This window comes from Scardinius erythrophthalmus, assembly GCF_964197995.2.
Source record: "Scardinius erythrophthalmus genome assembly, chromosome: 7".
Classification (NCBI taxonomy): domain Eukaryota; kingdom Metazoa; phylum Chordata; class Actinopteri; order Cypriniformes; family Leuciscidae; genus Scardinius; species Scardinius erythrophthalmus.
The window spans coordinates 18,759,042-18,773,784 of NC_138227.1; the positions used below are offsets into that span (position 1 = coordinate 18,759,042).

Consider the following 14,743-nt stretch of genomic DNA (forward strand, 5'->3'; position numbering starts at 1 on the left):
AGTTATACAGTTTAGAAACAATATGAATAGAAACATTACCACGGTATGCAGCACAGAAAAATTAATTTGAGGAAACAGTCCTGCACTCCTGCAACGCACTGGCCACAACTGGTGTTGTGTTGAATTATGTGACCATAGTAGGCGCTGTATTGAGCTAATCCTAACCTCACCATCATTAGGGCCTGGTTTCACAGACAGGGTTTAGATTAAGCCAGGATTAGGCCTTCGTTCAACTGGGACATTTAAGTAGCTTTTATAAATGTTACTTGAGAAAAAAAAAACATTACTGTGTGCAACTTGAGACAAAACAATGGCACTGAAATATTTTAAGAAATGTCAGTGCAAGTTGCTTTCAGTTAAAACGGCAAAAACATGCATTTTAGTCTGGGTCTAGAAGCCTTGTCTGAAACCGGGGGTATGTGTATGGTTAGATGATTCGGTATAACACCAGCCTTCATCCATTGGGAGTGTGCAGTAGCGGCCTTTGCTGGGTTTCACTCGTTTAACTTGAAACGGGCCTCGAAACAGAAGGGGCCTCTGCTTGCGCTCAAAAAAGAGCCCTGTCCGCTCCAGGGTCTGAAGTTATCAGGGCTTGGGGCAAAAATGTCACTGAAATTAATACAAATTTTCCTAAATTTTATATTTATTATAGCCTATATTTATATGTTTATAATTCAGGATATAGAGTGCTGTTTTTCTGAACATCAGCACTATTGCAAAAGCCTATTGATTTTATACAACAGTGCAGAGCTAAATATAACCCATATATGCCTTCTAAGAGTTGCATAAATGTAAATGTCTTATGTAATTTCTAGTGAGAAGTTACTAATTGTAGCAATTAAATTTTTTCTTAGTTATCACTAAAGCTTGCTCTATTTTGTGGTAGATCATTAAACCTTTCACTGTCCAAAATCATGTAGCTTACCTGTGTTCGCAAACACTGCCTGCAAAGTCATTGTCTGAGTGATAGGGTACAAAATGGTGACAAGCTTTTGGACGCAGTCACTTGCACTTGCCTTTCCCTATATAATCTTGCCTATGCCACAGGCCCTGGATACAACAGATAACCTCAGTTTGGGACTAATTCATTCACATTTTTGTTAAAGCTATTATTCACAAAAGGAAACTATGTGATATAACTATTTAACCAATTTTTTTTTTTTTTTTTTACTATGCTAATCATAGTTTCTTCTAAAATAATCACTAATCACTGCAAGTCCCACTGGGACAGCTCAAAGTGTTCGGGTTGCCCACACTAAGTAGAGTGGGGCCCCTACAGGGCACGTTGTTTTGCCCAAACTCTGTTAATGTTATTTCAAAGTTATTTTCCAATGTAGACTTTTGCATAATGTTGGCTAATGTTAAACTGTTTATTTTACGTTTTGGTAGAACAATGGTAATTTAGACATATTTCAAAATGATATCATAAAGGCTAACCGATATACGGCATATCGCATATGGTTTTATGAAAGTAGGTCCCATGGAAACAAAACCTTTATTATACAACAAATGAACCACCCAAGTCATCCGGTTAGACAGTGCAACAGGTTTTACAGGTAGGCTTGTCAACCCCAGCTGTGTGGATATTGTGGATTGTTACTTCCGTACATGTTGTATTTCTCGCTTAAAATGTCCGAGTTATTGCTGATCGCGGGTGTTGTGATTGGGGTGCTGATGATATTTCGTACGTATGTAAATGGGGCGCGATGCAAAAGCAAGGCAAAACTGCATGGCAAGACGGTCATCGTTACAGGTAAAACGCGTAATTTTATTTCGTTTTATTATTTCCTTTTTAAGAATGTGTCATGTCAGTCGTTTTAAAGCACTTCATGTGAACTTTGTGACGGTGTGCAGGCAGTAACACGGGCATCGGTAGAGTCACCGCGGTGGATTTGGCGCGAAGAGGCGCGAGAGTCATTCTAGCCTGTCGAAACCAAACACGCGGCCAAGCTGCTGTTGACGTTGTGCAAAGAGTGAGGACATTTTCCTAAGTTACTAAATATATGATATTATAGTTATAAATAACGTATACACTATGTTTTTGTTTCAACACAGGAGAGCGGGAGTAAAAATGTGGTGTACATGCAGCTGGATTTGGCCAGTTTGAAATCAGTGCGCTCCTTTACAGAAACTTTTCTCAAGACCGAGAGAAGACTGGATATTCTTATCAACAATGCAGGTTGAGTTTTGTTTAATTCGCAAACATATCATAAACTATAAAATATTAATTCAATAGGCTATTTTAATCATTAAATAGCATTCAAGCGTTTGGGTTTGCTTTTGAAATTGTCTCTTAATCTCACCTTATCTAATACATATCTTATTATCCTTAATAGTTTTGTGGAACCTGATACAGTGTTTTCAGGAATAGATTTCTTTTTTTTTATTTAAAGAAATTTAAAAAATAACAGCATTTATTTAAATATAGAATGTGAATGTTTTTACTGTCACTTTATCAATTCAAAAAAAGGTTTTAATTCCTACCCTTCCTTAATCTTACTATCCCCAAACCTTTAGGTAGAAAGGTAGTGTGTTAAAAAAAAACACAATATTCAATGTGGACTCCATTGATTTTTTTATTCCATCTGATTCCACCGGTGCTGGTTTTGTAAGGGATATTTAATCAAAATCATATGTAAGTCCATACGTAATGCATGATATCTATATTTTTAGGAGTTTATATGCAGGGCACTACTGAAGATGGTTTTGGTCTTATGTTTGGCGTCAATCACCTTGGTCACTTCCTCCTGACTAACTTGCTGCTGGACAGATTGAAAGAGTGCGCGCCAAGCCGCATTGTCACCGTATCTTCATATGTCCATAATCATGGTAACCTTGACTTTGACACTCTTCGCACCCACAAGGAGTTTGGAGTTGGTGAGTCTTTCTGGAATGTCTTCAGGATATATTCCCACAGCAAACTGTGCAATGTTCTCTTCACACACGAGCTCGCCAAGAGGCTGCAAGGAACCCACGTGACCTGTTACAGCCTCCACCCAGGTCTGTTTTTTTAGGTCTATCAAGAATTTCATAAGTAGGCACAATTGATATTAGTTTACGCTACACTACTAATTTCAAAATTCTAAACAGAAACCTTGAGATTCAAAAGTTTTTTTGCATCACAAGCAACATTTTAGTCAAGTTGTGAACATACTTTTATATCATCGTGTTTTATATCATGCAATGGCTAACCATTCATACCAACACGTTTGTTTCTCCAGGTGCTATAAACTCCGATTTGGCCCGCAATTTGAATAAAATGTCTAGGAGGCTATTGAAAGGCATCGCAGCTCTGTTCTTTAAGGATGTAGAGGCTGGTGCCCAGACAACTCTACACTGTGCCGTAGAGGAGGGCATTGAAGCCCTGAGTGGCAGGTATTTCTCCAACTGTGCTGTGCAGAAAGTGAAAGCCAAGGCTCAAGACGATGCTGTGGCCAAAAAACTATGGGAAGTGAGTGAGACATTAAGTGGTCTGTCCTGAAACCACTAAGAGACTTGCATGAGGTATATGTTGTACTCAATACACGAGTGTAATAATGTGAATTATAATTTTTAGCTACTATAATCACCTGTTTTGCAGATTTATGAAAAGACCATTTGACTTGTACCTGACTTTGACTTTAAACCGATCATCCTCATGAGTTTACATTGTTGAAATTTTCACTTGGAATAAAACATTTTATTTGGGACAGATTGCCTTGTTGTTATTATTGTAGTTAATGCAATGCTTGTTACCTCCAGAGAACCATTATCATTAGACATGTGCCGGTATTCGGTAATACGACATGCCTATATCACGATAATGGATATGTACAATATTGTAATTGTGGGCACTTCAAAATACAGTGAATAATTATTTATTAGGAATTATTCAGATTTTTAGAGAGCATTTTAAGAATACTTTACCCAATAAGCTTTTAAAATGCAAAACTGATGTAAACAAGTCCAACCATAGACTGTAAAAAAAGTTTATTGTATTTAAATGTTCAGTTCTTTTAGTTACAGGAAATTATTAAACCTGTTATAGTACGACAACACTTTGGGGGAGGAAATCAGAAACACTCATTGCTTATTCATTTTTCGTTTGTTGACAGCAGGTCTGTTGACATTTTAGGGCAGGGTTTTGTTTTGGCAAATGGTCAAAATTGTGTTTGTCCCACCCAAACCAGTGTAGCAGAAATACTGCCCTACAGCCAATTTCATTGGTCAACAAGCCTTTTATCAAGAAATTAAATTAAAATTAAAAAATAAAACTTCCACCCATTTTTATAGATAAGGATTAAGCCTGGTCCCAGACTAAAATGCATGTTTAAGATGTTTTAGCTAAAAGCAACTTAAAATATGTCCGTGCCATTGTTTTGTCTCAAAATGCATACCAGTAATGTTTTTTTCTCAGGTATGTTTATAAAAAAGCTACTTAAATGTCCTAATTAAACGAAGGCCTAATCCTGGCTTAATTTAAGCCCTGTCTGTGAAACTAGACCAATGTGTACAGATCAGAAATATCATGGATGCAGCTTTTCACAGCATTTATTAATCTAGGTTAATATTCATCTCTACATACTAATGTATTTTTAAAAAGCTGATTTAACAATAATGTATTTAGAACTAACATAAATTAACAGTAGTATATTTACAAATTAACCTACATAAACTATTAGAATTTTTCATTATTAGTTCATGATACCTAAGGCAATAGCTAATAATAACAAACATCCTTATTGCAAAGTGTTAGCAAATATATAATCGAAAAGAAGTGTTGGAACACAACAAATGCTATGCACAATTATTTATTTAATTTTATTTTGTGACAAACCAACAACAACAAAAAATGTAATGTGGTATAGCAGTCATATTGCATTGAGTTCCTGATGTGATCTCATAACTGAGCTATCTTCTGGTGTAGAACAGCCTTCATATCTGCGCACTGCAAATTGTCTGCGATTGTAGTAAAGAAGTGACGCGTGTCGCGTCCCTGCAGGGCAGTGCAGCTGTCGGGATATGCTGAGAGCACAGCCTCATAGTGGGTCAGAATCTCCAGTGCACACAGGAACAGCACCTCTGGCTGGCCAGGAATCATCACCTGCACATGGAGCACATGACAGAAGAGCTGAGTCATCACAAACAGAACTTCCTGACTGCAAGCTCCAGAGGATTTGGGGGATGCGGCGGTGGACTGCAGGGGAATCTTCTCTGTGACTGAGCTGATAATGCCTCTCATTGCATTGGCGTAAAGCCGTCCTGTATGCACCCAGCCTTGAGGTGGCAGCCAATCAGAACAGCTGGAACTGCAAAGCAACTGGAAGACGCGCAGAAGAAACACCGATAGGCGCATCTCTCCGGCAAACGAACGTAGGTCAAGTAACGGAAGGAAATCAACGTATTCTAAAGAGTATGGCACATAAAGTTTGCTTGACTGTAAAAGTTCTTGTAACACTTTCAGAAGTCTTTCCCATTCCGCAGACGTGCACCACGGGAGCAACTGACACGCAGCTACTAACAGGCCCTTACTGAACATGTTAAGGTCATCTGGTTTCAGCAGGTTTAGGGAGAGAGATTCCAGCATTGTCTCATGAACACAGTCTGAAAGAGCGCAGCATTCTAAAAATGCTACAAGTCCAGTACCTTGTCCATACTGAGGCAAGTCCAGACTGGACCACTCCTGCTCTGGAAGATCACAAACTGACAACAGAGAACTTGGAACTTCATACTTGAAATGTTTTCCCCACACGTCCTTCAGGTAAAACCGCATGGTCCAGTCCAGTTCCTCCAATTTGCTGTAAAGCCAAGAGAGAGCTCTGGACCAAACATCAGGTGCATGGGCCACTTCCTTCCCAACAATTATCCCCAGTGTGTGCAGTACAGACAATAGCAGGTCTTTGGACTCCATGGAGATTGGTGTCTCACCTTCTACCGGCTGGTCCCAACACCTATTGCACTCATTCAAGAGCTGAGCTAGACAATATAAAAGCGGGAATGGAGAACAGCTCATTATCCAATGTGCTGAATCACTCATGGTCTCCTGGCTCAGTGCGCACTGAAGAAGACGGAGACAAAACTCTAATTTGTTTGAGCTGGGAGATACTGGGAGAAGGTACGGCCGGACAAACACATGCAAGGCATTTTCCGGAGGAAGGAAACTCCGCTTTTCTCCCATGCTTCCAGTTATGTTACATTTCATCATCTCAGTCAAGAATTGTAGAAACTGGTTCTCTTCTTGAAGTGAGGACAGCTTGCTCCACACTGTGTCCTGCAGGCATCTACACAGCAGGTTGTAGTTTTGAACTCCTGGTGAAGACACGAGACCTGAGAGCTGCAGGAGAATCTCGGCTATCAGGGTGTGAGCTCCCAGGTTGACAACAGCCATGTGGCAGCATCGCCGCAAAGTGGCTTCGGGGTTCTGGAAAGCCACTCGGGCAACAGCAGAGACTGCTGCATCCAGGTTGCTATTTGCACCACTCTGAATGATGCTGTTGAAGGCCATATTGAGCTCCTCAGAGAAGCCTATAGTTACCGAACTGGGAAGAAATCCATGAAGACCTTTTCTAGAGATGGGGAGCAATTCTGAAAGTGTAGCATTTTTGTCAGGTAAGGACAAGTGGGAAAATATGTCTACAATAATATCCTTGAGCTTTGTGCAGGACTGAACATCAGCGTCACTTTGACATTTAGCTGTAAGGGTGGAGATCAACGTCATCAAAAGATCTTTGGTTTGAAACACACATGCATTTCTCTCTAGGCACTGAATCCACTCCGCCTCATTGACATTTTGACTTAGTTTGGAGGCAAACAGTCCAGGAAGGCCTTCAAACCCCTCAAGATGATGGTCCAAGATGGTCATAGAAATATTTGCTACTTCTGCTGCAGAACATTCAGGAACAGTGAATGATAAAGACGCCAGTAAGCCTTTCAAAGTTACTCTTAAATTATTCAAAGTCTGCCCATTTCCAACCAGATCTTTAGCAAGCGATGGCTGCTCCAAAGATGGCAGAACTCTGCCCAGGCTATCTTTCAGACGGATCGCCGTGACACTTGGGTCATTGCTGGGCATCTTCAGAAGCCCCATAACCTCCCAGGAGCATATACTCTCAAGTGTGACCTGCATGGCCTGGATGAATGTCATTCCACACGGCTTGGTCTCAGCAGGAGTGAGAGCGGCAGCGAGGTCTCTCCGAGCCTCAAGTATGACCTCAATCAAGTCAAAACCATCATTCACTTCATCTCTCTTTTTAAGGCTCACTATGCGAGAGATGTTCTGGAGTTGAACTTCAATGGAGAGATCAGCAGCACTGCTTAAAAGGTAGTTGGTATACAGTGTGTCCATGCAATTTGAGAGGGCAAAATTACACAACTCAGCGGAAGTCAAATGCTCTTTTATTTTCCTCAGCCCCTCAAATAAGATGTACACCATACATGTAGATGTGGATTCTGGGTCAGGTTTGAATCTTTTTGATGCCAGTGGTGATGGATCGGTCGTGGACGTCATGGAGCGTGAACACTGAGCCGTAAAGAGACGGTCTAAGCCGTCAAGACATCCTCTCTTGCCCTTCAGTAGTTCCCACCACACCTCCAACAGTAGCTTCACATCTGCCTCTGTGCTGCTGCTTGTCACATGATCAACCAACAGCTTGAGCTCTTTGCACCGTTCAGCTGGTTGAAAGCACAACAGCAGCTCCACATAGATGGTAGGAAAGCTCATCGACTTTACCAGCTCAAACAGCACAATGTGATTAATGTCAGGAAGGCTGTTCTGCACGGCAAACAATGGGTCTTCCTTCCATCTGATATCGATGTCCTCTTTGTTATTCACCTCTAGGATCTTGCTCCACACAATACAGAGAATCTTCTTTCTCCAATGGAGTCTGTCTTTGGAGTCTCTGAGCGAATGTACGCATATCTCGTTAACAGCTTTAACAATCGGAGATCCAATCCGATCCCAGTCCTCTTTCCTCAGAGACGACAGTGGCTCAGGTTGGCAGATTTGATTGGCCAATAAGAATCCTCCCTGTAGCACAGCTGTCTTCTCACAGCTCAGCCATGACTCTGAAAAAGAGGAGGTGTATCAGGTAATGCTTCTTTCAGGCATGATAAATGATCTGATCTGAATAGTCTGATATTGTTTATTTGAAATGTGTATGTTTACTTTCATCCCATTTATTTTATAATTAAAATGAGTTTTGTCTCTTGCACTAAGTGGATTTCATACAATGCGCTGATACGATGCATGAATATGATGCTTTCAGAATTCTTCTGTCATTTTCTTTGTGTGAATATAGATCAGATGGGACACTTTCTGATTATTTGGCGTTTCAATTGTGCTGTTTAAAGTCCACGTCTAAAATATGATACAAATTGTTACATCATGTCATCCTGTTCTAGTGTAGGTCAGATGATCGTCATGCTAATTTATAAGAATAAAAGAATGTAAACTTAATAAGCGCCGATAACGTCATGCATTAATTAAATGATGGCATTTCACGAGTAAGGCCGGTGACACACTGGATGCGTGGCGTGAGCGTGGCGTTTCTGTTGCGTTTCAGCTGCGTGGCGGCTGCATCGCGTTTTCCATGTCTTTGCACACCAGAAGCGTGTCTGACGCGGCGCTGCTGCTGCTAGGTGACATATTGGTGATATATTTGACATATGGGGAGAGAGTTGTGGAAGGCCTATACTTCATGTTAAACAAATATATAGCAGCAAAGACAACTTCGGCAGTGTTGACGGCAATATAGACTATAGAATATTTCATTCTGTATTGACAGGTGCAGTATTTGAAAATCGATAATATTTTTTTAAAATACATTTATATTTGCATTTATGTCAAACCCTAGACACTTTCAAACATCAAAATGACATTTATTAATATGTATTCGTGTCAAAATTTCATATAAACATCTTTTCCTATTCAATTTTGCTTGGAAACGCTTTCAAGACGCTTGCGTGTCGCGTGAAAAATAGGCGTCGGTTCTATTTCTAGCAAGCACGCGTTTTCCGCGCGGCTCGAGCCGCGCCTGAGACGCGCGTGTCACGCACGCAGTGTGCAAGCTCTAACCTGTTAACATGGGAGCCGAAATAAAAACGGACACGCCACGCAGCTGAGACGCTCACGCCACGCATCCAGTGTGTCACCGGCCTAACAGTATAGAATTTAAACATAAAACTAAAGGCGCGAAAGAAAAGGGAACGCGCATTAAGTCCTAATAACTTTTAAGTTAATATATATTTTTTATTACCTTGCTCCATAACTGCAAGGCTTTCAAAGAAACGTCGCCAAATTAAGTAACAGTTAACTCATATCCACTGAATCCCCATACTGAGAATGATCACGGCAGTTTTCAGATGTTTATCTCTGGAAATCTTAAATAAACATTAGTTTTGAATCATCTGCTCAACACGTTGGATTTCTGAGTAGTTTTCAAATAAACAGTGTGCTTCCGCGTCAACGTAGACGGATGGAGAGAGAAAGAGAGGAGCTCGTGTTCCGCTTGCTGCGATTCTCTAGCGCTCTCACGCGGACAATGAGGTAACAGTTTGATTCGAATCTTTTGAATTAGTTCACTAAAAGATTCGTTCACTTACTTATTCAGTGACACTCTCTGCAGGTTATTATCATTCATTATGAGTGACCGACACACATTTTTGTTATGTTTTAACAATTTTTACACATTTTGTCAAAGTTCGTTCAGTTCGCTAAAATATCAACTAAAATATAAGTATAGTGTGCGTGGAAGTGAACGAACGAATTGTTCAGTTAAGACTGAACGAAACACAACCAGTCGAATCAGTTTGAAACGAAACGAAAGAGAAAGTATACGTTTGCATGGCGGTTTTAGGAAACAGGAATGATTGTCCTGAGGACGAGACTTGACATTATGTTTTGGACTTTTGGGGGTCTTACTCTAGCTCTTTTATGCTTAGGTAGGCCTTTTTATAAATGTATTTACAAATAAATAAGGATTATATTGCTGTAGTCACCGACATATTTTCCTTTACTTCCTTTGCTCGTATAATGTTATATCATGTCAAAAGTTGTATTATAAATATAAAATGATCGAATTAAACAGAAGTATTATGTACTATATCCATCATTTTGAAGGAAATAACTATTAGAGGAGTTTAAAGTCACTTATTTAGCAGGGTTGTTTATATTGGGAACTGTGCTTTACTTGTTAGGGCCTATTATAATTTTCAGTTTTGTTTAGCCTCACATTTCATTTACAATTAATTGAGAATTAAGTTTATCCTGTTATTATTCTCTGTATTTACGGATTTGTTTGTTTTGACAGGTGTAAATGGGAAAAACTCGGTTCATGATGTTCAATGGCTTCCTTGTCAGTTTGTGGATGAGAAAATTCATTTAAATGAAGAGGGCCACAGAGAAACCACGTATATCCACAGAGAGGCTGTGCTTCAGTTTGGTAATGTCGGTGACAGCCCTTTACATCCTACTATTACCTTCCTCGTCACAGGTAAGCGAAAGTCATTAGAAGTTGTAACCTTAATATTTCCTTTGCTCTTTAAATAATATACTGTGTTCATTTGTTGTGTCTCATGAAGGCTCTAAAGTGGATATGAGGCGTTATTTGGAGGGAGATGAGGATTCTCTACACTGTGAGATTCGTAGATACAGCACTGAAAGGATTGTAGTGCGCTGGCCTGTTACAGGAGCGCAAGATCATGACGTCTGGTTCACCTGTACGATACGCCATACACAAGGCTTGTTCGTCATCACCACCTTCCTCAGACACACACCTACGGCTTCTGCCCAAGGACAGGTGGACGATCTACAAGGGATAACAGTTAATGATAGGGATCTCCTGACAACATCAGGTAACAATCAAAAAAGGAGGCAAGAGAGGCAGTGTCTCCTAAAAAAAAATGAGAAAGTAATCCACAGTACAAAAATAAAACAATGCCAATATTCAACTTGTTATCAGTGCTTTATGTCATATCACATTCAAAATTTAAATGACTTGAAAACATGATCTGTGAGGGTTTTTAGTGAGCAATCACTGAAGATTTGGTGAAAGTAAAGGTACTCTGTGTCTGTGATCATTATGACACCTGGAATGTTTACAGAGTTTTGATGACTGATGATCACTGCGTTCGCAAGTTGACAATTAAAAAGAACAGCTGAACATCAGATAACAAATAAAATATACTTGAAAAATGTGTTAATGTGTTCTTTATAGGTATGTTTTGGAATAAAGTAAAAAATGCTTAAATAAAAAATGCTTGATTTACATCGTTATTGTAAAAATACATAATTGGTTGTTGTTTTCTTGATAGTGTAAGTTATGTTTATTTAACCTGAAAAATGTGTTAAGTGTAACTGAACATGAATTTACTTGACTTTTTTTTAAATCATAAAAAACAGTGAGGACTTTGCCTCCTAATTTCAAAACACCACTGCAATCAAGGGATTCTACTTTTACTTTTTCCTCTACCACATTTTAATGTTTCATCCTCTCTTCCATATGTGTTTTCCAGCTGCGATGGTTGTTTTGACCCGGACTCCCACCGTGGAGGTGGGATTCTTGAAGGAGCCAAACCTGCACTGTCAGTTTGCAGTGGATCATAAACTGCCTGATGCAACAGTGGAGTGGATACTGCAGCGACACGGGGAGCGCAGCAAACTCTTTAGCTATTCCAGCCGCACAGGGAAGACTGAAGGTAGAGGAGTGGCTGTCAAGGCCATTGCCGCTGGAAATGCCTCCTTCAAACTTGAACCCACTAGAAAAATAAGCGAGGGCACATATATCTGCTCTGTGATGGTTCCTCCTCTCTATGGCAGCCATGATATTCCCCTTAGCCTAATTGGTGAGATTAAATTTAATTCAATTGACATTTATTTGTATAGAGCTTTTTACAATACATTTTATTTCAAAGCAGCTTTACAGAAAATGCATGTTTCAATTATTACAAGTGTTTCAAATATTTAACCATAGGAATCACACAAGGTATTCCACCCAAAAAGTCTGTCACCCTCATGTCGTTCCAAACCCTTTGTGGAAGACAAAAGAAGATATTTTGACAAATGTTTCAGTGATTATTTTCTCCATACAGTCAATGGACCACACTGATTTTCATTGCATGAACAAAAACAGTTAAAACCTTCTTCAAAATGTCTTCTTTTGAGTTCCACAGAAGAAAGTTACACAGGTTTGGAACGACATAAGGGGAATATAATTTTTTTTAGGTGAACTATCACTTTAATGTTTATTTTTTCCCTTTCAAACTCCACAGAACAACCCCGTGTGTCTCTGAATGTGGGCTCCACCTTGTCTATAACACTTGGTACGGACCAGAAGCTAATATGCGACGCAGAGGGGTACTATCCTTTGGACGTAAACATTGAGTGGTACCGTGAACCGTTCGGGGGCAGCCCTACACCCTTGTTCCTGAAGAATGTCCTGTACTCAAGTCATCGACTTCATAAAGATGGCACATACTCGCTCTCAGCCTTCTTCCTTCTCCAGCCTAGCATGGAGGACTCTGGATATAAGTACACGTGCAGAGTTTCCCATAAGTCCTTGCTCACTCCCATCCGCAAGAGCTTTAGCCTCATAGTTACAGGTGAATCAGATGCAACACAAACACAGAATTATTCACACAATTGGGAAGTACCTAAATATCCTTTAAATATTACAAATAACCACTAGGTGGCAGGCATAATGTACAATTATGGCTGATTTTCAGAACTCTTCAATTTACTTTCTCTTTTTTTATCACAGAACCCGACTCTACTATGTGGTATGTCAAAACCATTGGATTCATAATTCTCATGGTAGTAATTCTTTATTATGCGCTGCAGTGTCTTGCAAGTAAGTCATTTGTTGTTCATAAATCCCTTTGAATTATATTGTGCTTCCCATATTTTAATTGTTTGTTGCAAAATTTAACAGCAAACACTATGCAACTTATGTTCCTATTTTAACAATATGGTCACATTAGGAGCTAACATAAAAATCTTATTTTATATCAATAAAATATTATTGAAAATATTTATTTTATTACACGCAGTGTTGGGTAAGTTACTCTAAAAAGTAATTACTTGTTACTAATTACTAGAACAATTCAAGGGCATGAACCTGCTCTTTAAATTCAGTCAAATAAGTTAATTTAAATAATAACTGCATAAACTATTCTTGAACTAAGTATTTAAATGGAGATGGTTACATTAAAAACAAACATTTTAATATTAGATGTTGAATTTTGATGTTAAATCCACTATTGTTTTATATAGAATTGTTCTATAGTCTATACAGTATTTAATTCAATTGTCACATTCAAACTTGAAATGACTTGAAAGTGTGAGAGGGTTTTAGTGAGCAATTGATATTACAGAAGTAACTGTGATTAAATAACAGAAACATTTTGAGTAATCCCATACTTTACTTTTTCAAGGGAAAAGTCATTAAATTGGAGTAATTAATTACTTTGTAATGCATTACGCCCAACACTGATTATAAGTAAAATGCAAAAAGAAACAATTTCCTAAATTATTTTCCTTTTTGGAAAACACAGTTTTGATCTCAGCATCCTGCATCCCATCTCCCAATCCCAATTTTTTTGTCATCAGTTCACAGTGTGGCTCATAAGTAAAGAATTAATCAAAGAAATCCGTCGATCAAAAGTTAAATGTTATCTTGAACAAAACATTTTCACCTTTTAGTTTTCTATTTACATGTTCCAAGTCTAATGTTCTTAATATTTTCTCTTGTTTTAGGACAAAATGCAGCAAAAAAGGTAAGGGATAGCTTTAAAGAATAGAAGAGTAACAATAACATATTTTGTGCGAATTGACACAGACTCCAGCTGTATATGACTGAATATGAATGAGATGAATAGGTTATCTGTACTGTTTATGTTTGTGTATGTGTGTGTGTGCTGTGTGTTTTACACGTCTTTGTGTACGTGTATGTGTAATTACTGCCATATGTGGAAGTGTGACGTAAGTGTGTGTGTATATTTGCCATATGTCCAGTCTCACACTTTATGTTTACCTTGTGTCTCTTATGTGCAGAGGTTTTGAAAGCTCATGCCTGAAGTTTTAAAGTACGCCGTCATGGAAACAGACAACACATCCCTCCATCCCTCCCTCCCTCTGTCTCTCTCTCCCCTCATCCCCGCCATCTCCTACTGCTGCATTCGCCAAGATCAGGTGCTCTTCATGGGAAAATGAGGAGTGTGTTGAGAGATATCATGTAATTCCAGATATCATGGTTTACGTCCTTGTTTACTGTGGCTGATAAGGCACTGTGTCTCTCCAAAATCTGAAGAAGAATTTACTCACTGCTTTCTGGGTTGAATCGTTTTTGTACGTCTGTAAATAATGTCAATTGGGCAAGGAATTCATGATTGCAAAGTGCACTGTTGATTTTGATTTTAATTGAGTTATAAATTAAAAATATAGATAAGTGGGGAAAGGTATTCAAAAAGAGCTCTTAAGTTGCAAAAGGATATTTAAATAAAATATGCTTCAAATAATTTACTTGAATTGAATATGTGTAAAAATGTTAGGATATAAATAAAATCTGTGTTGAATTTTACATGTTCTGATTGCGTCAAACTGGAATATATCCATCATCAGAGAACTTTGTGTGATGTTTGCAATGCTTTTTTCTGCTTGTGGTGAAAGCCAACACCAGTGGCGCTCTGAGGCCTGTGGGATTTTGAAGTATTCTTGGCTAAATACTCATCTCTGGACCACACGAAGCCCCCCTGCGAGGCATCTCCCTGA

The 14,743-nt window shown here is 39.0% G+C and overlaps 3 protein-coding genes across 3 annotated transcripts; 2 read left to right on the forward strand and 1 right to left on the reverse strand.

Annotated features, from left to right (window-relative positions):
* The first annotated feature begins 1,534 nt into the window (after window positions 1-1,534).
* On the forward strand, window positions 1,535-3,692 carry dhrs13b.1 (dehydrogenase/reductase (SDR family) member 13b.1). The gene is made up of 5 exons (XM_081369678.1): window positions 1,535-1,753; window positions 1,855-1,973; window positions 2,056-2,179; window positions 2,674-3,000; window positions 3,222-3,692. Exons 1-5 carry the CDS (start codon window positions 1,609-1,611, stop codon window positions 3,479-3,481), a joined length of 975 nt encoding a protein of 324 aa, XP_081225804.1. The 5' UTR covers window positions 1,535-1,608; the 3' UTR covers window positions 3,482-3,692.
* A 912-nt stretch (window positions 3,693-4,604) lies between these two features.
* gemin4 (gem (nuclear organelle) associated protein 4) lies at window positions 4,605-9,505 on the reverse strand. Its single transcript, XM_081371464.1, has 2 exons — window positions 9,234-9,505; window positions 4,605-8,043 (listed from the first exon to the last, which is right to left on the reverse strand). The coding sequence occupies exons 1-2, from the start codon at window positions 9,241-9,243 to the stop codon at window positions 4,880-4,882; spliced, it is 3,174 nt and encodes a 1,057-aa protein (XP_081227590.1). The 5' UTR covers window positions 9,244-9,505; the 3' UTR covers window positions 4,605-4,879.
* A 71-nt stretch (window positions 9,506-9,576) lies between these two features.
* On the forward strand, window positions 9,577-14,552 carry dhrs13b.2 (dehydrogenase/reductase (SDR family) member 13b.2). Its single transcript, XM_081371465.1, has 8 exons — window positions 9,577-9,918; window positions 10,287-10,469; window positions 10,558-10,830; window positions 11,491-11,820; window positions 12,247-12,576; window positions 12,735-12,824; window positions 13,730-13,749; window positions 14,027-14,552. Exons 1-8 carry the CDS (start codon window positions 9,843-9,845, stop codon window positions 14,033-14,035), a joined length of 1,311 nt encoding a protein of 436 aa, XP_081227591.1. The 5' UTR covers window positions 9,577-9,842; the 3' UTR covers window positions 14,036-14,552.
* Window positions 14,553-14,743: the final 191 nt, after the last annotated feature.